The sequence below is a fragment of the Nyctibius grandis genome, chromosome 8, assembly GCF_013368605.1.
Source record: "Nyctibius grandis isolate bNycGra1 chromosome 8, bNycGra1.pri, whole genome shotgun sequence".
NCBI lineage: Eukaryota > Metazoa > Chordata > Aves > Nyctibiiformes > Nyctibiidae > Nyctibius > Nyctibius grandis.
In genome coordinates, this window is record NC_090665.1 from 21,297,220 (window position 1) to 21,321,247 (window position 24,028).

General features: G+C 37.2%; 1 protein-coding gene across 1 annotated transcript in view; it reads left to right on the forward strand.

The window, feature by feature from the left end:
- The window catches only part of SLC25A36 (solute carrier family 25 member 36), a 34,089-nt gene extending 16,975 nt beyond the window's left edge, over positions 1-17,114 (forward strand). Inside the window, exons 4-7 of the mRNA XM_068406703.1 lie at positions 1,399-1,499; positions 9,082-9,148; positions 11,700-11,989; positions 12,734-17,114. Coding sequence (XP_068262804.1) covers positions 1,399-1,499; positions 9,082-9,148; positions 11,700-11,989; positions 12,734-12,927 — 652 coding nt within the window. The 3' untranslated portion in view covers positions 12,928-17,114. The remainder of the gene's footprint in view (positions 1-1,398; positions 1,500-9,081; positions 9,149-11,699; positions 11,990-12,733) is intronic.
- Positions 17,115-24,028: the final 6,914 nt, after the last annotated feature.

Sequence of the window (24,028 nt, forward strand, 5' to 3'; positions counted from 1 at the left end):
TACTTTTGATAGTCCAGTCTGGTCTGAATGTTCAACATTGATATTGCTTTTTTAACAGCAATTTTTATACAGCAATGGATTCTATTTTATAAGTGACTATCCTCAATGAAAAATATCCTCAATTGCAAAAAACTTCCTTTTCAGTAAATTTTGTTAAATCTTCTAATACCCTTCCCTTCTTTGCCCAGATGAAATACTCAGCTTTTTCCCCCTCCCTGCCCCTACTAAAAATGTCAACTGGATATAATGTGTGAAGTCTTATAAATAAGCACATCCTCATCCCCCTCTGGCTGACTCGGTCTTCGTACAGTACTTCATTTCAATTAAGCATTAGCTAAGTGGATTTAACAGCAGCTCTTTGTTTAAATAAGCTGTAGAGAAGCATGTTTCATAACACATCCAGTATACTTAACTGAGTTCAGATTCCATTTTAGAAATTACACCCATGAAGCAAGCACTTTATCTTTTTTATAATACAGAAAAACAAGTTTGCACAGCAAATGAGGTTAATGTTCTGTTCATGAAAACTTGCATGTTCATTTTTTTTTTTGTCTTGTAGAGGGGTGTCTGTTAGTGTAAAAAAACTGAGTTACAACCTTAAATGTGGGTTTTAGATGTGCTTAAAATAAGTTTTTTAGCTTTAATGAGTGAAAAAAAAAATTTTCGTAATATATTGCATTGGCATGCTGACTGTTATGTCTGGCTTTTTGATACCAGCTCACAGACTTGAATGTAGTACAAGTTTACACATTTTTTTGTAGTGTATTCAGAGAAAAGAATGCGTCTATTCTAAATGCAGAACTAAAGAAACAAAATGTGGATCCCAGCTTCACAGCTGTTCTAACATTTAAAATATAAATATTTATAACTACAAGTTATAAAGTATAACCGCAAGTTATCAATATTTACCTCTTGAATGCTGGAATAATATTATAAATATTAAGTGTTCTGTTTGGTTTAAAAAAAAAAAGCTACATACTTGCTAGTTCTCTTGAAATTGTAATGCTATTGAAAGGAGTTTAGGTCCATTAGAACAAATCTGATCTGTTATTAAAGAAATACAGAATATTGTAACTTCAGTTCTCAGTTCAGCAATGTTTTCCTTCCCTGGCTAAACTTCCTAGTGTCACAAAAATCACTGCCATATTTCTAATTATCTATCCTTCCCCTCACTAAATGTTAATTGGAGCTGTTGTGGAAGAAAAAATTGTAAAGTATGATCTTCTTTTTATTTTCCATTCCTAGAATAGTCCCAGTACTTTGCAAGAGTTATTCCTTGAGTAGTTTTTTACTGAGGAAGACAGACTTGAACAAAGATCATCCTGAGTTAGTGAAGTTAATGGCACTGCTCGTATCGACACAAAACGTAACATAACTTGGATTTTGTTCTAATTTTAGAGCGATATATTTTGCTGCTTACTCAAACTGCAAGGAAAAATTGAACAATATTTTCAATCCAGATTCTACCCAGGTACACGTGATTTCAGCTGGTGTGGCAGGTAAGGATCTGTAACTTTTTAGCTTCATTCTAGAGTCATATTTACAAATGAGAGGTGGCAATAAATGTAGAAAAAAACAAAACAAAACAGAAAATGTTCAGTGATTGATCTCTTTTTGTAGTGGTTACCTTCTTTGGCCTCTCGTTAAACAAGTTACCTGGAGAATATGTGCATGAAACTTTGCACTTTCTGTTAATGAAGATCTTTAACTGTGTGTGTGAATAGTCTTTTCTGAGAAAACTTGCATGCTTGCTTTTTCACCTGTAAATTTGTGAAATGTAAAATGAAAACTTTCAAAACAGTAACTTTTTGCTATGCAAGCTATGAATAATATCGTTTGCACTGAATTCTGGTGTAATGCTTCTTAATAGTTTTTTTTTACCATCACTTTCTGTTACAGTTTTGTATATCTGACTTATTTTTGTCTTTCTGAAATACGCCTGCAGATATTTGTATAAATTACATGTAACACTCCCTCCTCCTTTGTTCAAATACCAGTCTGTGTGAAGTTTGCTCTACCACTAAAGTGACAGAGAAGAGCAGATTTCTGTAGTTTTCTTATTTTATTTTCACCTCTGAAAATAAAGTCCTGTGTTATATCTGCAGTGTAACTTTGGTATATTTGAGCAGCTACCAGTATTTGTTGCTTGATTTGTATGTTCTGTGCTTTGGGATCATTATCAAGGGGAGTTGAAGGCAGCTGAGCTGTTATGGTTGTGAACTTGTGCTGGGGAAAACAAAACTTGGGCTGGCAACACTTTACCTATTGTTGGCTGTGTCTTTCCTACACAAGAACAAAATTTCAAAAGTTTTTTTCTGTATAGGGCCATAGACACGTCAAAGATGAATTCTGACAATTTGAGGGTGGCCTGTTGATGTTTCTAATTCCTGACAAATTTTAGAACCAGTGAATATGATGTGAGTACTAGCAATCTGGAATGGACTGCCAAAGGCGATGTCAGAATAATGATTAGTTAGGATTATTAGAATTAGTTTATACTTACTAATACTTATACTATTTAATACTCGCTAATAATCTGATACAAAGAAATTTTTACATAGCATAGAAAATTTGGGTGACATTAGCTTTATGCTTAAATAACACACTAATGTGCATCTCTAGCACATGAGAAATGCAATGGCAGTTTTTAATGTTAGAGATGTAAGGAGAGACATTTTTTCTTAAATGGGCAAAATAAGGTGTTCAGATGATGCACTATTTTTTATCAGCTGGAAATGTGTTTTCTTTGTAGGTGAACAGCATGGGAAATGGGATGGAAGGGGATTTCATGAAAAGTTCATCCTAATCAGTTAATTGCTGCAAGAAAACTGAATTGTCTTCAGCTCTTTGTCAAAGGGGACAAAACATGTCTTTAAATTCGGGGCGTGAGGGAAGTATGGGTAATAGAAATAAGTCTATCCTCAGTTGAAGACAACTTGTGTGACTATGCAGTGCTGCAGACAAACGAAGGTTCAGTGTTCCTTATCTTCGGAAGTTACTGCCCTCATTCTGTAATGAAAAGAACATTTATGGAAATGTGCTGTAGTGACTTTTCCCGAGTGCTTGCAGACACAGACTGTGGTTTGTCAAGCAGTTCTGTATCTGCTTAGTAACTTGATTCCCTTCCAGAAGGTTGGTATTACACATTTGTACCTACAACTGTAGGAGACTGGAGTAAATGTATTTGAGCCTTAATTGCTGTTTGCCTTTTTTACATTTGTATACAAGTTTTAATAATTAACAACTTTTGTGGCTGTTAGCTTTCTCACTCTGAGAGTTCTGCAGTTGTATTTCTAAACCGTATAGCCAATGAAACTGAATGCCCAGTGCAGGTTCACACTACAGGTCACAGCTTACTTTGTCTTGAAATGTCTTGGCACTGAATACTACAGACGTTCTCTGGAAGACCTTTCAAAGAAGGTTCTATGACAAACAATTTCTCAATACTCAGTACTGGCAGTATTCTGATTTATGTGAAAAGGACTGTAGTTAAACTTAACAGTGCTTTCTTGGGAATGTGCTAACCTTGTTTTTGTAATTCTAGTATTTCAGAAAGTGCACTTAAACCAGCTATTAACAGTTTTACCTGCAAGGTTTGTATTGCTATATGATGCAAATCAACTTAAGGAAATGGCAAACAAGATTGAAAGTGAGCTCTTAATTTCGTTGACTTAAACAGGTTAACACAGATCACCATAATGTTTGCTTTGGAACTTAAGATTTCTAAATTGGCAAGGTGGATAAACACTTCTAATAATTAGCAAAAAATAATCAGTATTGGTTTTTTCTTTTGCAGCTGCCAGTGGTTTCAGTAAGGAATTGAGTAACTCAGTCTTAAATGAGGTGTTTTTTTTTTAATGACCTTTCTGTTACATAAAGGCTTCTAATAGCTAATGAGTGTGAGATGGTGGTTGCGCTTACAAAGCTTTTCTTGTAGGTTGCAAAATACAATAATGATGCAAAAATACAATTTAAAAAAAAGCTGTAACTTACTGTTTTATGGAAGTACTGTATGTTGTGAACTTTAGTCAACTTTAAATACTGTTACTTGTATCATATGTTAATATATAAGTATCTCAGGCTAGACTGATGTCATTGTTAAATAAGGATTATTTTATGCACATGGCATTTTTGGGAATGAGAAGCTGAAGTATGGTATTTTAAGCATTTTTGGTTTTCTAGGCCTGATTCTTCCTTCTCAAGATAAAGCATATATTTTTTTGTTTTAAGATTCTTTCAGTAAGTTTGTTTTATCCCAAGGAGGATGAATTATGCTACATATTAGTAACTGATGCCTTATGCAATTAGAAATTAATGTTTTTCCCTTGCTGTGTGCTAGCTTTCAGCATATAATTCACATCACCTTCATACCTAAAATATCTGTATTGACATAAATAAGTACTCAGCAATATTTTTTGCATACTACTTGGCATATCACGTGGTTCTCTTTTTGCAAACTTGGACAGTTAATATCTGAAGCATGTTACAAGGATGAGAGTGTTTGCTTGTGTGAAGGTAGCTTATCTCTGTACATTTCAAAGTTAGGCTAAATTCTCAGGTTCACTATAAACTCTGTCTTCTTGTTGCACTTACTCAACCTCTTTTGCCACAGAGAATAAAAACTGTAGAGAACTGAATGAGATGCTTGATTTCTGTGTGGCTTTCTGATTTGCCTTTTTAATGATTCATAGCCTCGTTCAGACAACATGGTTGCAAATCTGCTGCAAAACTACTTTGCCTTGTATGCTATTGCTGTTCTTCCTAGAACTCTACTGGCAAACCAACCCAAATGTAGATTTTTATTTATTTTTTTATTAAGAAAAATCAGGACCACTTTTTTACTTGCAGAGATACCATACTTTTGTAACTTTAGTAGTATGTACACAGTTAATACCAAATAAAATGCATATTTATTTCATTGATTACTGATACTAGAAAGTTTGATTTCATAAAGCACCTATCTCACTTTTTTGGTCCTAAGACAAGGCTAGCTTTTTTGAATGATATTTGGGAGGGAGTGGGGAAGGAGGAGGGTTCACTTGTAAATTTGATATATAGGTAAGTATTTGGAGATATAAAATTGAACTGCTGCAAATGAGCAGAAATTTCAGTACTCAGTGCATTTTACACAACTATTTTAATATCTGTGGCCTGTTCTGATTATTTTTCTTTCTTTTTTCCGAAACTTTTACCTGAAAACAGTTAGATCTCACAATAACTAATTCACAAATCCTTCCAATGGGATTCGATTTGTACACATGTGTCTGATGAGGTCACTGCTTGTTGTTATGATACAGAAAAGCCTGTGTCTATTTTAGGCATTTACTGTACATTTCTCCCGTGAAAAGAGTGAGATCGTGTCATCTCATGCTCCCCATCCGCAGGTCACTTCCTGCAGAAATATGGACTAACTTAAACCTCGTGAGTACTGAACTGAGCGTCTCTTGCAGCCTCTAGTGTAAGAACCACACATTGGGTTTGTAATATCTATTAAATAAACAAAATAAGGGGAATTCACTTTCATTATCTTGAACTCATATGATGTGCATTGTGCAAAGACATCACTTCTCCTTAACTCTGAGAGTTATTTTTTTTTCTGTGCAGTTCAGGGAAAGGTGGAAAATAACCTTTCACTGATAGCTGCTACTTTACTTAGCTCTGGCTAATTGAAAGTGCCTACTGGGTTATAAACAAGGCCTACTGTTTTTTTTTCCGTGTCCCAGAGCTGCCTTTAAAATGCTGCAGCTGATATTCTATGTTACCACATTATTTCAAAGACTTTTTTTCTTTTTCTTTTTAAATATGTATATAATCTCCTTTCTGTCTCTTTCTGTTTTCTCTTTTCATTTGTTTTTATTTTACTACTTTGGGTATTTAATTCAGCATTCCATATTCATGTGTGTCTGTATCAATTACATTGGCTTAGATTAAAAAAAAAACAAACAAACAAACCCTAACCTTTGAAATATGATGCATAATAGGAATACCTGGGATCTTACCTGTCAGTAGCTGGTATAGCTGAAAAAGTAGATCACGATAATTCTTTCTGTCTGAAACTGGGATACAATTTCATAGAAGAAAATAAAACATAGAAAAGTACAGGAGTTTCTGGTATTGCCAAATTGATCTACACTTCTAATGGATCTGGAATCTTTCTTGAGGATACAACACATTGATAAGCATTGTAAATCATTATAAAGTTCACTGAGAATCCTAAAAAGAAAAAGGAAACAATTGATAGAGCTTCATAGGAGTTGTTGAAAGCCCCCCACCTTTATTTTTTAACAAGTACTTTTGCTACAGATTTTCTGTATTTAAAAAGAAAAGCTTATTTTATCAAAGATCCCAAATGGTACGTTTCATGTTCTGGAGTGCTTTCCTTAGTGTCAGCATCACTCAACTCTTAATTTATTTTTCTTCTTCCACTATAGTATTTACTATATTACCTGTAAGAATAGAGCTGTAGTCTTTTCATCTTGAAATCCGAAGTATTGAAGGCTCTTTGATTTGAAAGCTTTGGTTTGAACTGGCACGCAATTTAGGCTTGTGACTGCCCTAGGGAAAAAAATTACCTATATTGCTAAGTGTCTGATCCTACTGTTAGAGGTGTACACTTAAATAATGTTTAGAGCAACCCAGGGAGTGTGAGTTTGGGCAGAATGAGCTGTGTCCCGTGCAGCCACCCTTCACTGACAATTTCCAGTATACTCTTCCCAGCCTGCCTAGAAGTATCAGGCTGCTGCTGTGGGTGAATGCAGTTGTTACTGCCTCTCAGACATGGTCCATGATCTCACCTATGTGTTTCCTGTTCCAGATTTAGGATCTACAGAGACCCTTTTTTGGGGTTGAATAGGAAAGAGAAAGGGCTGAGCAGGTAATGCTGTAACATACAGTCTAGCAGTAACAAAATTCCAAAGCATGCAACTTAAATAGGAGTGCAAAAGATTTTTTGGTCTTGCTGACTTATAGTTAAGAACTAGGAGAGACTTAAGAAATAATTTTAAGAACTAATTTTGTTTTTTTAGAGAGAAATTTTTCCTGGAAAATGTGCTGGTATGGGAAGTCAGTAATTTTTACTACCTTATTTCAAAGCCTTTGTTGCAGTCCTGTGCATTCCTAGTGCCCTTTGCTGCACTGTACATGTGGCAAGATTCTGATTTGAAGTAAAAGAAAATTAAAGCTTTCTTAGTGCTACTATAAAGAAATAATATTTCCTTTCAGTTTAGTTCAACCCAGGGCCAAGTGCTGTTGGAATCAGTGGAGTTTCTATGGCGTTAAGTGACAGGTCAGAAGGGCTCTGGTTAGTTGAACTACAGAACTTTTTTTGCAGATGTGGTTTAACAACATCCCGTGCCTTGTTATGGCAGAATAGTTCCCTGATGCTTTCAGTTTTTACATAATTATTTACCTACATGAAAAGCAGATATAAAACACTTTTGCCTTGTTAGGATTTCACTCCATCATATGAAGGGCTAGATATGTACCTAGACATAGAAAAAAAAATGAGTAGTGTATAAAAAAAAAAAAGCCAACCCCAAACCTTTATTGTATGCCACAGGAAGTTATTTGGTTAAGAGGTCTGAGTCAGTTTAAAAATCTATTTAATCAAAAGATTAAACTGAAACCTCTAACACGGTTTTGCTATTTTGGCACAGAAATATAGCTAAATCTTAGTAGCTGCTAAAGCTTGTAGTTTGTCTGTAGAACTGTAACTGAAAATCATAATGACCTATTTAAGATTTGGGGATGGGGGTAAAACAAACCTTAAAACAGTTAAGATCCCCTGGCATTTCTCTGAGTATTGCAGTCATTTGTGTGCAACGTAAACCTAGATTGTGATTGAACAGAAGTAACATGTATACAAGCGTTCTGCTAAATATATATATTTATGTAAGCTGTTAATGATCCCCATAAACAAGCTTATCAATAGCCTGTTTGTTGTATAAGTATTGTGCACCAGATATGCACTGAACAAGGTAACTCTTTGTTGCTTTCCCGCAACCCCAGTCCATTCTCTGGCAGGAGGGCAGCATGTCTGTGTAGTGATATACAAGTGATGTGTGTCACTTAGAAAGCAAGTGTCTAAATTTATCATCTCTTGCCTGGCCATATTCTAGCTCTTCCCTTTTCCTCTTCTCTCCTGCAGACATGACACCTCATTAATGGTGCATGTGTAGTATTACAACTCTAGATGGTTTTTTATTTTACTTTTTTTCCAGAGCTGCCTTTCACTCTGCTCTTTTTCTCCCCACGGTTGTGCAGAAGTAAGAGTGATTCTTACTTCATTTCTTTATTTTTTTTTGTAAATTTGTTTCCTTTTCTCTTTTTCTTCCTTTTCTTTTTCTTTAGTGGACTGAAAATCAAAGCTTTAACCCTTAGCCCTCATGCAAACCTGAATAGTTGTCTGTCTGGATAGTTAGAAGTCATACTATTTACTTTAACAATTTAAACACTCATATGCTTGTAAAAATATTCATAGGAAAACCAACAATCTCTGCTTTGAATACTAAATAAAACATTAGCACTCAAATTTAACTGTTCTTTATAGTTCAGTTTTAAAAAGTCTCTTCACTTACAATAATACATGCCTCTTAACTGCACCAAAAGTAGTATTTATTCAGTCTGCATGCTTTTAAACTCGGATTGTATTTCAGGTAGCAAAGTAAATTGACACAATGTTTTATACAGTCTCAAATTGTGATAGCTGTACCTGCAATGCATTCTTATTGACGTTTGCCAAATTGGCTAATACTAGTCTAGCTAGCTTTGCTGTTCTGTGGTGTCAGAACAGGGTTGGTATGATTAGATAGGTAGAGAAATGTACACAATTGGGCTTATTTTATATGGGACGTCTCTTGCTAAGAATCAAACTTACTCAATGTAAAATTTAAAAATAAGCTAAATGTTTATTGGCTGTACGGATTCATAAGATATTAGTAAAGGGTTACAATGGGTACTTTCTAAAAATCAGTATAGTCCGAGTTTTTGCATCCACTGTACCTCACTGTGTGCATTTTGAACTTAGATGCAGTTGCTCTTGTGATGCGATCTCATCTAACTTTTCTTTTTAAATATTTTTAGGTTTTACTGCAATCACAACAACTAATCCCATTTGGCTAGTAAAGACACGATTACAGCTTGATGCAAGGTATGGTGACACGGGAAAATCTCACTGCTGTGATAAGATTTTGCTTAAATGTTGTAAATCTGTCCTGCATCCCAAAATGGAATGATTCTTTAGCCAACATTTCAAATCAGGAAACTGATGCTGTTCTGTCTACAAGTTACACTATCATTTTTCTCTATTTTAATCTCTGTGTTCTGAGGCATGCTTGAGGCACTACAGTAGACTGACCAGCAAATTTGAAATGAATTACAAGGTGAACAGTCTCATTAAAATAATGTTCCACCAACCATATGCTTACATTTTTCTTCAGTAATACATTCTCTTTGTTTTTAGGTGTTCAGCTAAACTTTCCTGAAATAAGGATATAAGTATTTTAACGACAGTTTAGAAAAATGCCTGAAACATCCTGCTTTTCATTTTTTACATACAATGAGCTCTAGCTTAAAAAAAGGGGAAGACTCAGGGATAGAAACATGGGAATTGTCCTAATGCCAGATAGTCAATAGAAGTTGTTTGGACTTATTACAGAATCGATTACAGAAACTGTTTGTTATTACAAAACTTGTAATGATGTAGAATTTTATGCAAATAGGGAGGAAGAGAGACCTTTATGTTCCCATCTATTTAAAACTGTAGGGAGAGACTGATATGATGCAAGTGTCTCAATGCAACTGTCTCATTCATTTTATCGACTTTCTTACTGAAAACTTAGCATGAAATATAAAATTCTTTCTTCAGCCATCTTAAATGCATTAATGAGCCACATATTCCTATTTTGGAGATCTGTTGGACTTTCTGTATTAAGTGCATATTAGCATTTTTCTTCTTAGCAGGCATATTGTCAGCTGCAAGGTGACCATAGTAAATATATCCCAGAACTAGTTTTACTGTGAGATTTCTTGTGATGCCATCATATGATTGGGGTGATCTGATGGCATCTTATGTCTCTGCTTGGTTTTTTTACTGATTAATCAGCTAAATTGCTTAAACTATAGGACTTTAAGGAAATTAGGGAAAATTATGGATTTCTTGTGCACATTATTTCTGTACATCATATCAAGCACATTGTTCATGTGGGAGGCCTGAAGAAGAAGGACCTTCTAACTTTGTGTAGGACACTACAATTATGTGGACTAGTCTAGCATATACTGCATTCTCAGCTCTTTGAATTCAGTTATTACTAGAGGCATAAAAACACTTGGGCTGTGGGATTATCCTGGCCTGATCTTGCTTCTGTTGATGTTCTTCTCAAAAATTCCTCTCATCCCAGTAAGAGCTGGAGAAAGCATATGACTTATTTCCAAAGTGAAATTGCTTTGGCCTTCAAGACAATGTTGTGCATCTTGTGCAGACCAGACTCTTAGAGCAGTTGGTGTTAGTGTGCCTGTCCAGACATGTGGGGACTGGGGCTGCCCCTGGAGCTGAAGCTTTAGGTCCAGCTGCTCTTCTCACCAGTTGTTCTTTGATTCTTTTCTCTTACCTGTCAGCAAATCAGTGCCAGCCCCCCGGTTCTCTGCAGCATCTGCCACCTAGCTTACTCAAGATCTGATTTGTGTGCCCACTTTCTCTTAATTGTGCTTGGTACCTTGTTTCATTGCTGTCTGACATTGCAGGTTCAAACCATCAGGACTTAAATTCTGTCACTGAGTGAGGCCTGAGACTGCTGAGATAATAGCTGTTGCCACTGTCTGTCTTGCTTTGACAGTATCTGTATGAGTTATGGTAACTTCTTACAAGGTTATTTGCTGTTTTATTCTGAGTTGCTCACTCAGGAGACCTCTGCTGGCAGAATCCGTGTGCTTCAAGTGCCTGCACTCGCTGCTGCAATGAAGCATATTTTATGCAGTATTGTAATGGTTTCGCATAGCTGTGTACAGTATGCTAAGTATTTCAATATGCACAACTCAATTCAGTAAGCAAGCTAAAAATGGGAATAAGATTTTATTTACCAGATATTTCTTGATACAGTCATGTCTAATGAGCATTTTCCTTGACATCAGCAGTGGCTTAGTTGAATCAAATAATAGCTACCTGTGTTGTATTGGTTGGTATGCTCCCTTTGGATATACTAGTTGTTTGCTGATAGCTGTGATGCTGTGAACCCTGCTGTTTGTACTCTTAGCCACTGGAATTGCCATGCTATGGAGATGTTTATTTGAGGCAAAATTTAGGGGAAATCCACTCTTGTTATGCAGAAGAAAATGGTCATTTTTTTCATGAATTGCTGACATCAACAGTTGATTTGGGAGGCTGTTTTCAAGCAATTTAGTCCTTTATTCCATAAGACTTGGGGGAGGCCTAGAGCTATTCAACTTGTTTATGGGATACTTTTTCTTTAGTCACCATATGAAGTTCATCTGGATTCAGTGTAATGCTTTACCCGTGTTTAGTGCTGAAGGCCTTTGAGACTTTCACTTTAAGTTCTGTGTATTCTTAAATGTATCCAAATTGGAGCCTCTCAGTGTAAGTGTGAGATGTTTCCTAAGTCCTCCTGTCACTCAAGCTAAACTGTTCAATTATTTTTGCAGTCTCAAGTTGCACCAGCTTGATGTCTGTCTTCTCTCCTTTTTAGGAATCGTGGAGAAAAGCGAATGAGTGCTTTTGAATGTGTCCGAAAAGTTTATCGATCAGATGGTGTTAAAGGCTTTTACAGAGGAATGTCGGCATCCTATGCAGGCATATCTGAGACTGTTATTCATTTTGTTATTTATGAGAGTATTAAGAGAAAACTACTGGAATATAAGACTGCTTCTGCCATGGACAATGAGGATGAATCGGCAAAAGAAGCTTCGGACTTTGTTGGAATGATGATGGCTGCTGCCACTTCCAAAACTTGTGCAACATCAATAGCATATCCCCATGGTAAGTGGGGCATGTACAGCTGAGAGCCTGAATCAAACTGATCAAAGGAAGTCTTTTCAGTGATATTTGTAGCAGACTGGCTCACTTGCTCGAGAACTATTACTTTGTCTAAAGCTTTTTGCATCAGATTCAGTGAGTCAGCATGAGTATAGTATTCAGAAATGGAAATATTTTTAAGTGGATGTCTAGCATGGCCTTTTCTTAGGGAATGTTTATTTTTCCAAAGGACTTGCCAGAGTATGGCCCAAAGTACTTAAGGAGAAGGTCCTTTTTCACTTGGAATCTCTCTATGTACTCAGCATTTTCACATAATTTGCCAGCAAGTTCTTGTCCTCCTTCTAGGAAAACAGGCTGTCTAGTTTGGTTTTCAGTTGCACTTAATTTTCCTGCCAACTAGTTGTGTATTCATTAAGTCTGTTAATGGATTGAGTACTTCATTAGTGGCAACTTCCAAGCTAAAATGTAAGCCCAAACAACAGTCCTCTTTTGAATTCTAACAAAGCAAATGAACTTTCCTTGCATAGTTAGATATCTAATACTGGCAAAAATTTAACTTGTTTTCCTCTTACACATACTTGGTTTGCTTCTCTGTTTGTCTTCCTCCTCCTTTTTTAAAGAGTTCTTCTGAGATTGAGAACTTGGGGAGGGGGAAAAGATTGCATTTTAATGTAAAATCACTAATTGGTTTCTGGGAAAGATGATGAAAAGTGGTGAACATAACCACATGTGGTTTTCTTTGTACAGAGGTTGTACGAACAAGACTAAGAGAAGAGGGAACAAAATACAGATCTTTCTTCCAGACGCTATCTTTGCTTGTGCGAGAAGAAGGGTATGGATCCCTCTACCGAGGTTTAACTACACATCTGATCAGACAGATTCCAAACACGGCTATCATGATGTCAACCTATGAAGTGGTAGTCTACTTGCTGGATGGATAGCAGTGTGACAAGGCTTCCTAGAAGAAGGTGGAAGATTGCAAGATGAGTGGACCTCTGCATGTCAATGCCAATATGGTGGGCAAAAGGAGAGTTATATCAGGAACATGCAGCTGTGGACAAAACGGAAGGTTGATTGTGGGCAACTATGAATAATTTTGCTGCCTTATTGTATGGTCTCTTGGCAATGTGACAAATGGGAACTGCCTCTTAGGGAATGCCTTTATACATCTCTCAATTCAAAATTGTTACTTTCTTTTCATCTGTTAATCTAGACGAGGCCATTCAGTCATCTTCAGAGACCTGATGTGGGTGAGGGAGGGGGCCGTAAAACATATCCTTGGGTAGCCTTATTCACTTCTCTTAGTGATTGCTCTCAACTACATACTTTTTGTTCTGTTTTACTGCACAGTAACCTGTTGGAAGATTGGGGAAGACAGTACTTATATACCTTACCGTACCTGAAACTTCCATTCAGTTGCTCTGAAGATTCATAAAGAGGCTGAGGTAGTAGTTGGTGTGTAAACTTTTCCATGTTGCTACCTCAAGACAAAATATGGCGCAGGGACCCAGAACAGAGTTATTTCTCCACTATAAAAGGTGATACTTGGGATTTTTTTTTTTACGTTTGAGCAGTGTTGTAGGTTAGTGAGAGAGAATCTGATTGTTGAACTCTTCAGTTTATCAATCTGTTAATATTGGTGTATGTGGATTTTTAGTTCTGCTGCATCATCCTTTTTATTTTCTGGAACTTTTCTTAAGTAAGAGAGACCTATGAAATGTTCTCCTATATCATCACTTTTCCTTGCCAACCTGTCAGGTCACTCACAAAGCTAAGGAAGAACTTGCTGAATGCTACTTCATAGCCTTTTTAAGGATTCTTGATGTGATGAGAAATCTCAACTTGTCCAGCCTACCATTTGTGAAGACAGGATTCACTCAAATAGTTTCATGCTACCTGAGAACAAGCTGTATTACCCTAAAATGTCTGGCAAATCCTGACTTGGATTACCAATATCTATAGGGGCGTATGGGGGAGAATACGTATCACCATGGCTAAGGTGACCAGATAGCAGAAAGCAGTTGAAGTTGTGATAGATCTTTTTAGTGCAGATAGCCTCTGTGCAGAATGAAGGAGAAAACTGTAATTGAGATTTGCTTGGTAACTGCTGTATCACTTCTTCCAACTTGAGCCTGTGTACTGAACTGCAGCTAACAGTATCCTCCAAATTGTCTGAATATTCAGGCGTTGTTTTTGTTGTTCTATAAGCCAATTGCAAAACAATGTGTTGGATTCAGCAGTGAGGCTTGGCTAGTTTATTCTGTCATAATTTACAGGGTTTTCCAAAACCATATAGCTGAAGTGTCAAAATCAGAAGCTTAATGTTACAAGAACTTGTACAGCTTTCCAAACAGGTATCTTTCATCTGCACCTTGAGTTCTTCTCAGTTTGCATCTATGATCCTTATGAGGAAGATGATCATTATAAATTGGGGGCAATAGCTTTCTACATATAAATGCTGCTACACTGGTATGGACAGAACTGTGCTATGAGCTCTTCCAGTGTGGTACTTCAGTACACTTAAACTGTGCATTGTGTGCAATGGCTTTATTTTATGAATGACTTCTTATGCACTTTGTGGCCTTCTTAAGGCTTATGACTTTTCTTCCTCTTACTGGTTATCTGTAGTCAAACTGTGTTCAAAACATGCAGTTTGGTTTTAAACAAAGCATGTTGTTTGATTTCCATGTAAGCTGTGCAGGATAAAACATTTTATGCTGTAGATCCATAGCATCTCTGTTGCAGTAGTTCTGTAGGCTGTATGTAAAAGCTTGAAGCTTACAGAACAATCAGTCAGGGTTTTTCTCATTTGCTTTCCTTTATTTTGACCATTGTCGTGTTCCCCACACAGTGTCAAAGTATTTGAGTATTTCACGTAATTCGCTGTACTAACTGCTCATCCTTCTAAAAGCCACCTATAGTATGTACAGCGACCTTGCAGCGGAGGCTTAGCTGTATTGACTTCCTTCTCCTTGGAAAATGTTATCCTACCCTTTTAAAGACAGATAGCATGGTCTGTGATGTGACCAAAGGTGAAGTTGATTGTTTTAAAGAAGTGAGGGAAGTGCTTAAATGTGTGTTCTACAGTGGGCTTTTTCTAGTGATCTCTCTAGGAAAAGTCTGGAGTATTCATGACTCTGACCTAAGTCTCGCTGTGGTGCCATTGTTCAAATAACTAAGTGCAGGAATAGCTACATACTATAACTTTTGTTCTGTAGAAAGTGGATTACTCTTCAGGCTATCCAGATTATTCAGTCATAGACAAAATTTAAATTGGCAAAGACAATATTCAGCTTTGGAGTTCATGAATACAATTAGCACTTGGATTAGCCTAGGCTTCATGAGAGTTACTCTCCTCTGTTTATTGGATATGTTCTCCCTTGGCGACATGTTCATCTCCCGTTAATTCACAGGGTGCCATGTGTGTGCCTTGTCTGGGTGAGAACAGACCCACTGGAGTTGATAAATAGAAAATGTTAACAAGGACAATTGAATATGGGAGGCAACAGCTGAAAATAGACAATCAGCTTTTTATTATTCCACCTTTTTAATGAGTGTTTAAGCAATGTTTTAAACTTCAGGGGTGATCTTCTTTTTGGCTTGCTTTACATAACAAAACAAACCAAAAGTTTCTTGGGATTTTTTGTTAGGTTTTAAACTACCAGTATGTACAAAGTTACCTCTGAAATAGTTTCCAAAGATCTTTAAATTATTTATATAGTTTTCTTCATATTTATTATAGAAACTCAAAGGGAATAAGAAGATGCTACATTCAGTAATATCTTTAACCTACAGAACTGAAAGGAGGGCACTTAGACTTTCTTGTAACTTAGATGGTCATCTTGGTTTATATTTGAATGTAGTGTATTTATGTCACACTTTTCTTTGCTAGAGGCAAAGGTCATGGATACCTGAAAAACTCTCAGTAATTAATTAATTTCCTCATATTTCCCTTACCTAGATGAAACTTAAATGTTATTGCAAGCTGTTAATTTTGACTTGGCAACCAGTTAGATTTGGGCAACACTGTGAGACTGCAGTTTCCTGAACCAGTCAAAAGATGGCACTGGAGCATGCATTCATCAGGGGACAAGGGGCTCCTCTGCCAGGGCCTGGCCAGCTCCGTGTGTTACAGTGCAGTGGTTGTCACTGAGGTGTCTTGGTATGGTGGAGGGACATGACAAGGTGGCCCGAGTTTGGAAAGCCATTAAAAAAATAGATTTCATGAATACAGTCACATTTCTCAGCCCCTCTATTCATTTGGTCCCTGTAGAGCTGTGTGAAAACAGGTGAGTTGTGGTGTGTTGCAGAGGGCTGAGCCCAGCCTTTAAACTGACTGATAGATCTGCTGTTTCTGTTTGAATTTCTGATCTGCTAGCCTATGTTGTTTTAAGTAGGTTTACACTAGGGATTTGTGGAGTTTTCTGGTTATTTTAATTGTAACTGAAACATCAGCCTGTCCACTTGTATATTGACATTGCACCTGTCTAGTTCCCTGTTTACATAATGCACTCCATATATTTCCTTTCTGATTGAGATGTTTGTTAATGACAGTTTCTGTTATTCTGTTTTTGTTTTTATGACATTTGTAACATTCCTCAGACTGTAGCATTTTAAAAGAATGCTTCCAGAGACAAAAGATTCGAGAGCCTTTATAGATGTTGCTTCCTGTTTAAACTGTTTAAATTCGGAAAACAAGCTGAACACTGAAGTGTGCCTGGGTAAATGTACTACTTTTTTCAACTTTCTGTCAAGACTCAGTTATGTAAGTTTTCAGTTCTTCTATTTAAGAGTCTGCCTACCCTGCATATGTGAACATAATTATGCCCTTGGAGTCATAGCTAACGCCTCACAAATGACAGTTTGAGAATACTTCAGTGTGAGGTTTGCTATTATTCTTGCATACATGTAGTTGGCTGTAAACTATGTGCATTTACTCTGTATTTATATAGTTAACTTTTTTGTTTGGATTGCTTTAAACTTCAAAGCAAATTAAAGTGATGTGCTTCTATTCAAATGTTGCCTTCTGTGCTAAGCTGTACACTATTTTTAACATTTTAATTTTTCTATTATTGGTATATACCAGTGCCTGGACAGTTGTGATTAAAAAAAGAGCAATTTATTAGGAGATCCCAGTGAATCATTTTATCTTTTGCCATTTTATAGTATCTGAAAATAATGTATCTGTATTGTACCTACAATATGTTCTTCTTGGAGGGGTTCATGGATGACTTAAACTAGTTGGATGTGTTCTTGCAATTGGATTTGAATAGTTACCTCTGCAGAACTAAGTGTTACCGTCTGTGAACTGAGATCAAGTAACTAGTGATCAGAAAACTCGTGTCCGTGTAAAGTGCCAGCTAGCACAAACCACTGCTGACAGAAGTGAAGGGTAGTAATTCCTTAAAATATTCAGAATTAATTGCATGTGCAGTTATAACCAAGTCCTTAAATTTGAAACATTTATTAGATATTGTTTCTCTTAACAAGTAGGCGTTTGATCTGAAGTCTGTCCTCTGAACTTCCTCAGAAACCATTCCGCAAATGTGTGTGTAGGCTGCGTTTGGTGACTGTGTGCTGCATTTTTCCCTTCAGTGTGTGTTCTGGGACTGAATCCTTTGCAGCCTTTCATATGGAGCCAGGCTTGATGTCTGATTTGATTATTTCGGATATTCAGAACTATTTCAAAACTTGCATTAAAACAACGTATCTGTGATAACATTTCTTTTTCTTTCAGTAGGTGTTAATGTGAATTGACCTACCTTGCTGTGCTGCTGAGACTTTCTAGCTTCCAGCTCAGCCAGGCTTAGAGGTGATCAGTCTTCTGGAATCAGTACAGGCAACCAGTGTGCTTATCCCTGACACATCTGGAATTATGCCTCTAACTGGCATAATTGTAATTGTAATTAAGCTTTCACTTTAACTCTCCAGAAGAGGCACATTGGCAGGGCAGAGCTTAGGTGAAGTGTTTGGGGATGTTTTGACATTCATGCTGCTTTACAGCCCCTTCTGCTGGAGGGCTTGTATTAAGCTTGCCCTGGACAAAAAAACATATATAAAATGAAGGTATATTTAGAGTCCTAATTAAGCCATGCCTTGGCATTAATGCAGTAATGTAGTCTGACACAGATGCAACCTAAAAGCATGTCAGGTGTTTAATAATGATATCTTTCACAAAAAAAAGCCCTTGAATTTTATAATGCACTTAACTCTAAAATAAGGTACTTCTGAAGGCAAATACTTCTCTCATCTTCTATGTGCTGTTGCCAGCCAGTGTGCTTTGTGCTGACTTGGAACATCATTATCTTCTAGCACAGCTTCTGTCAAAGGCAGGAAATGCCAGGACAGGAATCTAGTTCTCATGAGCAAATTGATGTCAAAAAAAAAAAAAAAAAAAAAAAAAAAGAAATGTGTATTGAACGGTGGAAGATCTATTGGAGAGGAGGAGCTTCTGTTTTTGTAGATGGAATATTTCAAGGGATGCTCTTAAGACTGGTTTCACTAATGCGGAGATACTTGTTAATGATAGGATTGTGTGAAGTTAACTAGAAGCTTTCAAAGACAAGCTCCAGATGGTGAAACTTACTGCTAATTCTGGATAGATTTCTACCCAAGGGAGCGTTTCCTCCCTTAACTGTGGCTGTTTAGAAGTTGGTATCTTTTCCTAATCCTGCTCCTGCAGCAGACACTTGGGATGGGACTGAGGATGTAAATGTTGAAATTGTCTGGAGTGTAAACAAAATTCAAAGCAATCTGTTCTGAGACTTGATCATCCATCCGAAATTCTGAAAACAGGTATGCAACATGCAAGTGTGGCAGCAAATGTTTTAAGGATTCTGTTAATTTAGGACTGTCACCATATAATTAGAGACTAGATAATGTAGAACCAATATTTAAAAGGGAAAACAATTAAATGAGGGAACTACAGGCTCGTGTCTGTAGCAAGCAGAGCTCGAAGAACATCCCTCTTCTGCAAAGTAGGTTACAGACATTAAGGTAACTGGACAGCAAGCAAGAATTGATTATGATAAAATAAGCTGATGATTATTTGTGGTCATCTGTATTTTAGATGAAGTAAATGCAGGAGATCCAATCCGTACGTTTTTTTGTGGAACTTGTGATGTGGAGCCACAAAGGAAATCTCTAGATTATTCCAACATGGGTAAGATCCTAGCTAAAGAGAAAGTGTTTTGTAATGGGAACTGTTGGATTGGTGGTGAATACTGTGAGTACTTGATGACCTTTGAAGACTTTTGCAAGAATTGGTCTTGGTATTGTATTTATGTCTGTCAGTGGTTTTGGCAGAAAAACTTGGGCTACATTAGTGTGATTTGTGGGTGATCAATGTGAAACAATTTGCAGTGCACTGTTTTGAATATGATTTAAAAAAAAATTGCTTTGACTAGCAAAGTAAGATTAAATAACAGTGCAAAATGCATATTCAATCAGCTACAAAATACTAATGAGAATTTTTGCTATAGGCCAGGAGTGTCACTTTCTCAGTTGGAAAGGAGAGAAGAAAACGACTCCAGGTATAGTCTGTTCAACAATAATTACTGTTATTCACCTATTTAAAAAAAAAATACAGTTCCAAGATGCTAAAGGGAAGCATTAACAGCACTGTATGTACAAATCTTGGGCTGACCTAACCTGGCATACATGCACAGCTCTGGTTCATCACAGCTATAAAAACGAGAAGGTTATAAAAATGATTGGGGAAAGAAGTGTGTGTTTCCTGTCAGGGCATAAAACTGTAGCTTAATCAGATAGAATCTGAAAATGGATATGGTGGTTTTACATAAGAAAAAAAACTCAGGATAAGTACTATGGGTGAAAGTATTAAGTTATAAGACCTGCTACTACAAAATGAAGAACTGTTTGGCTGTTATTTTATCTAGCCTGAATGTAAGAAAGCTTTTAATGATCAATGCAAAACAGTCTTAAATAGTAGTGAGAGCAAGAAGGCAGGCGGCACTTCGGAGTGCCTGAGCAGCATGTGAAAGATATGCCATGATGTGGTGACCTGCAATAGCACAGACCTAAATGATCTGTTCTGTGTGTTTAATAGGGATTAGGCTCTCTGTTTATGATGGAGTTAATCACTCTGTGCTTGTGGGGTGCATGTGGCTTGTTTCAGGAGGATTTATAGAAAATATGAACTAGGGCTCATCTTTTTTTTTTTTCCCCCCCTCTCTCCTTCTCCCTTAGAATCAACCAATCCCAAGAATTTGTCTTTCCAACATCCACCTTCATACATGTATCTTTAAGCAGTTTATCACTTTAACTGAACAATATAATATATTTTGTTGTTGATTTGGATTTTTCCTGATGTTATGCCACATGTTGCTTTTCTGCAAGCGTTGTATTTTTGTCAGTGTCTGAGGAATGACACTGTTGTATGCTAAGGTATTGGGAAAGAATATGGTACTTTCTCACAGACCATGCAAGGAATCAGGGAGATTCCTGGTGTAAATCTACTTCAGTTGTCCTAAACCAGGACTGAAATTTGCTAATTCTTATACTAATATGAATAATTTGATCCTTGTTTATTACTTTGTTCCTGCTACATCTAGTTGTATTGGTTCCTGGTCCCTACTTAATGAGTTCATACAGTATGTTCCAAACTAATCAGTTAAGTACAAATCACCTATCAGTCTGTCCACTTTTCCATTTCTTTTAATATTATTGATTATTGTTTTGACTTAGGATAAATGTTACAGGGAACGTCCCTCTGGGCTGGTTCAACTTAGTGCATTCCTGTTCCATACAGTTCTTTTCCTCCAGTTTCCTAGGGAAAGGATTTTGTAGATTTAAAATGGATTGTGACAGTGAACATGTCACGTCTTCTTTAGAAACAGCCATCCCACATCCATGAGGTCCAGCCAGACTCCCATGAAATCATTCTCTGCTCACTCAGGTTAGGCTTTGGCTAAAGGTAAAATGAAGGAGTGTTGCAGCAACAGGTACAAAAGGAAAATCCAGCACTTCCAAGGTGACATCTAATTCAGCCTGTATGCAATCTGTATATGTAGTGAGGGCAAGTTTCTTCATTAAGCAAGGATTTGAGAATATTGAATGGGGTATGAGTGGGGGTGTTGTAAAAGTTTCAAGGGAACTTGTTGGTGAGAAGCTGTTCTTTCCAAGTTATGGGTTAAGAATTTCTCTGGAAAGCATAAAAATCTGGAAGTTACTTTGGCATATCTGAGTGAGAGCAAGAGCAAGTAGTGTCCTTGCCATAACAACAAGAAACATGTAAAAATGGACTGGAAGGAATGAGGCAATGTGATTGGTTTTATTTTTATTATTGTTTTCATGATCTGAGGTTAGATGTGTAACAGTGTTATTAAAATAATGGAAGAAGTGGTCCCCTTTGGCAGCAATTCCCACCTAACAGAATAAAGGTCTCCAAGTACAGCTTTGTAGAATTTTTATCCCAATTTAGCTGTGCCAGATTCCTCCATTGGGAAGGTAATAATATGAATACTTTTCAGGGCTACATCTGGCTTTGTGCTCTCTCTAGCTCCTCAACATCTCCAGAAGACTGTCCAAAGAAATGTTTCTGTGGACTCAGATTGCCATCCTCTAAAGAGAGGAGACCAGTTCTCATAGGACTGTTCAATATTCACTCAAGGTAGACTTTGGCTAAAATGAGTATCAGTGAGAGCCTTTTGGATACAGATACTGAAGGGATAGCATACTTCTTGAGAGAAAATTCTCCCCAGTTTCTCTAGTTTATTCTTTGGATAGAAAAAGGAAGTGAATGCTGTAAAAAAAGTAACTCTGTTCTTACTAAGAAACCCCAGCAAGTGTGAATCTGTTCCCAGAGGTGGGACAGTCTGCAAGGAATTCTGTGGGAAGACACAATGGATTTCCCTAGGCATTCCCTGTTTTCAGCTGTATCCAGGAGCAAGGTCTTCTGGGGAAGAAATTGGGGTTTCCTTCTTCATCCTCTGGAAATAGCTAAAGGCATGTATCCTGTTGTTACTCCTTTCACTGTCCACAAATACTGTTTCCTGCAGAAAATTCTTTCTGATGTGCAAATAATTTCTTTCCTCTGGCTGCTAAAGGCAGGCAAACAGAACTTGTTTCTAAGCTGGTAAATTTTCATGATAGTTCTCAGGTGCTTTCATTCTGTCATTCCTTGAGGTATTTGTTTCCTTTCTGTCTCTTCTGAAATGCAGCTATTGCTAAAAGTTTACAGAGTTTATATTATCTTGCTCTGCCACTACAAATGTTTCCTGGCCTTTGCAGTGATTGAATGACTTGCAGGTTGCTTTGGGGAGCTCCAGCTGGATTCGTGCTGAATATGTTTAAAGACTTGGGAATATGGTTTGAATTACTTGAAACAAGAATGATCTATTATCATTCACACATTTTCCTAAGAGACTAGTTGAGGGGAAATACTGAAAAACAACAACCATCCAGCTATGCTTGTAGGGTGGTCCAATATTATTCCCTAATTCATTCAGGCAATAGACAAAGATTTAAAGTGCTTTCTTTGCAATACTAAAAAAATCACAAAGCCAGTATAAAAAAATATTGACCTTTCCCCATTAGAGAGAATATCTGCACTAGTCCCTAACTGTTATAAACCAAGGGGACTATTGCCAAAACTTTATAGCTTGGATGTAAATGGAATATTACCTCTCAAGCAACAGCAGCTTAGAGCTGTTAAAACCACACACACTGAAATGCCTTAACCATGCAGGGGTGAACCAGTTTGAGCTTACAGTTCCCCATAGCTCAGTTCAGCCAGAACTATACTTCCTTCCCATCACCTTTCCCAGGGTAAAAAATTGTTTCCTTATGGCAGGGCAGGGACACTGGAGTGGTCCTCAGACATGATGGGATATTTCTGTGGGACAGCATTCTGATAATTCTCAGGATCTGAGCTTTTTACTTGGGCTGTCACTTACCTCACCCTTCCTCCATCCCTGAAAAGGTGTGCAGAATTAATTTGGGAGATGACAGACATGAAAAGACACTGAAAGATAAGTAGAAGTGTGAGGGTTTTGGCTTACTGGAAAAGACCAAAAGACATAACCACCCTCCCTTCCCAAGTATCTCAAGAAAGACAAATCTTTGAGAAACTTAGAGCTTATTCCTCGCTAGCTGTGAAAAGACACCTTTCATTATTCAAATGGAGAGTTGGCAGTATCTGCCAAGCTTCCTGTTCCTTCCTAAAGGTGAAATAACATTGGGATTCAGTGCTGTAAATCCCTTCCTAAAGAAGGATACAGGCAAAGAGACAGTATCTGGTGGAAACAGGGAGTTGCTGTGATTTTTGAACTGCTTATTTGAGTCCCTGGGATGAATGAGACTCTGAACTGAAATCTGTATTCAATGTTACATACTGTATGTACCTTACTCAATTATCTTCAGTCTTTCTTATTTGCATGTTCTGGGGAATGAGTAGAGTCTTTCCTAATATCTGGTTTCTCCTCAGCCTTGTGACCAAATGCAACTTTGATGGGAGATGGAATAAAGCTGCAGCAATTCCTAGGCCTGTTCGTGCACTCAGTGTCACCCCTCTTTGCTCCAGCCAGATATAAAAGTAAGCTGGAGAAGGGGTTGGGTTTAAACTGTTAACAAGGAACAAAGAAACTGCCTAGGCCTCCTCCTGATTTGACTTTGCATCTATTTACTAGATGCTTATTTCCTTGTGTGGTCATACAGTTTTTCTTTGAGTTGCAGACTTCTGGTGTTAAAAGCGGTAGTGGATGGAGAAAGCAGGATTACCTAAGTACATTAGTTTTTCTACAAGAAAACTAAAGTCAGCATTGCAAAAAAATGCTTCTAACAGTAACATCTACAAACATCCTGAGCGGACAGACTAAACAGCATTCTTGTGACTGAGCAAGAAGCCTGGTAGTCCCTGCTAAAAGCAGGGTAAGAGCAGAATGTCAGCAGAGTCACCCTGAAAAAAATGAGGTGGGCTATATGTAGGAGAAGACTGAATTATTTTCATACTGAACCTGGTTAATTCACTCCATTACATGAAATTAAGGCCAAGACAAAAGGAAAAAAAAAATGAGGTATTAG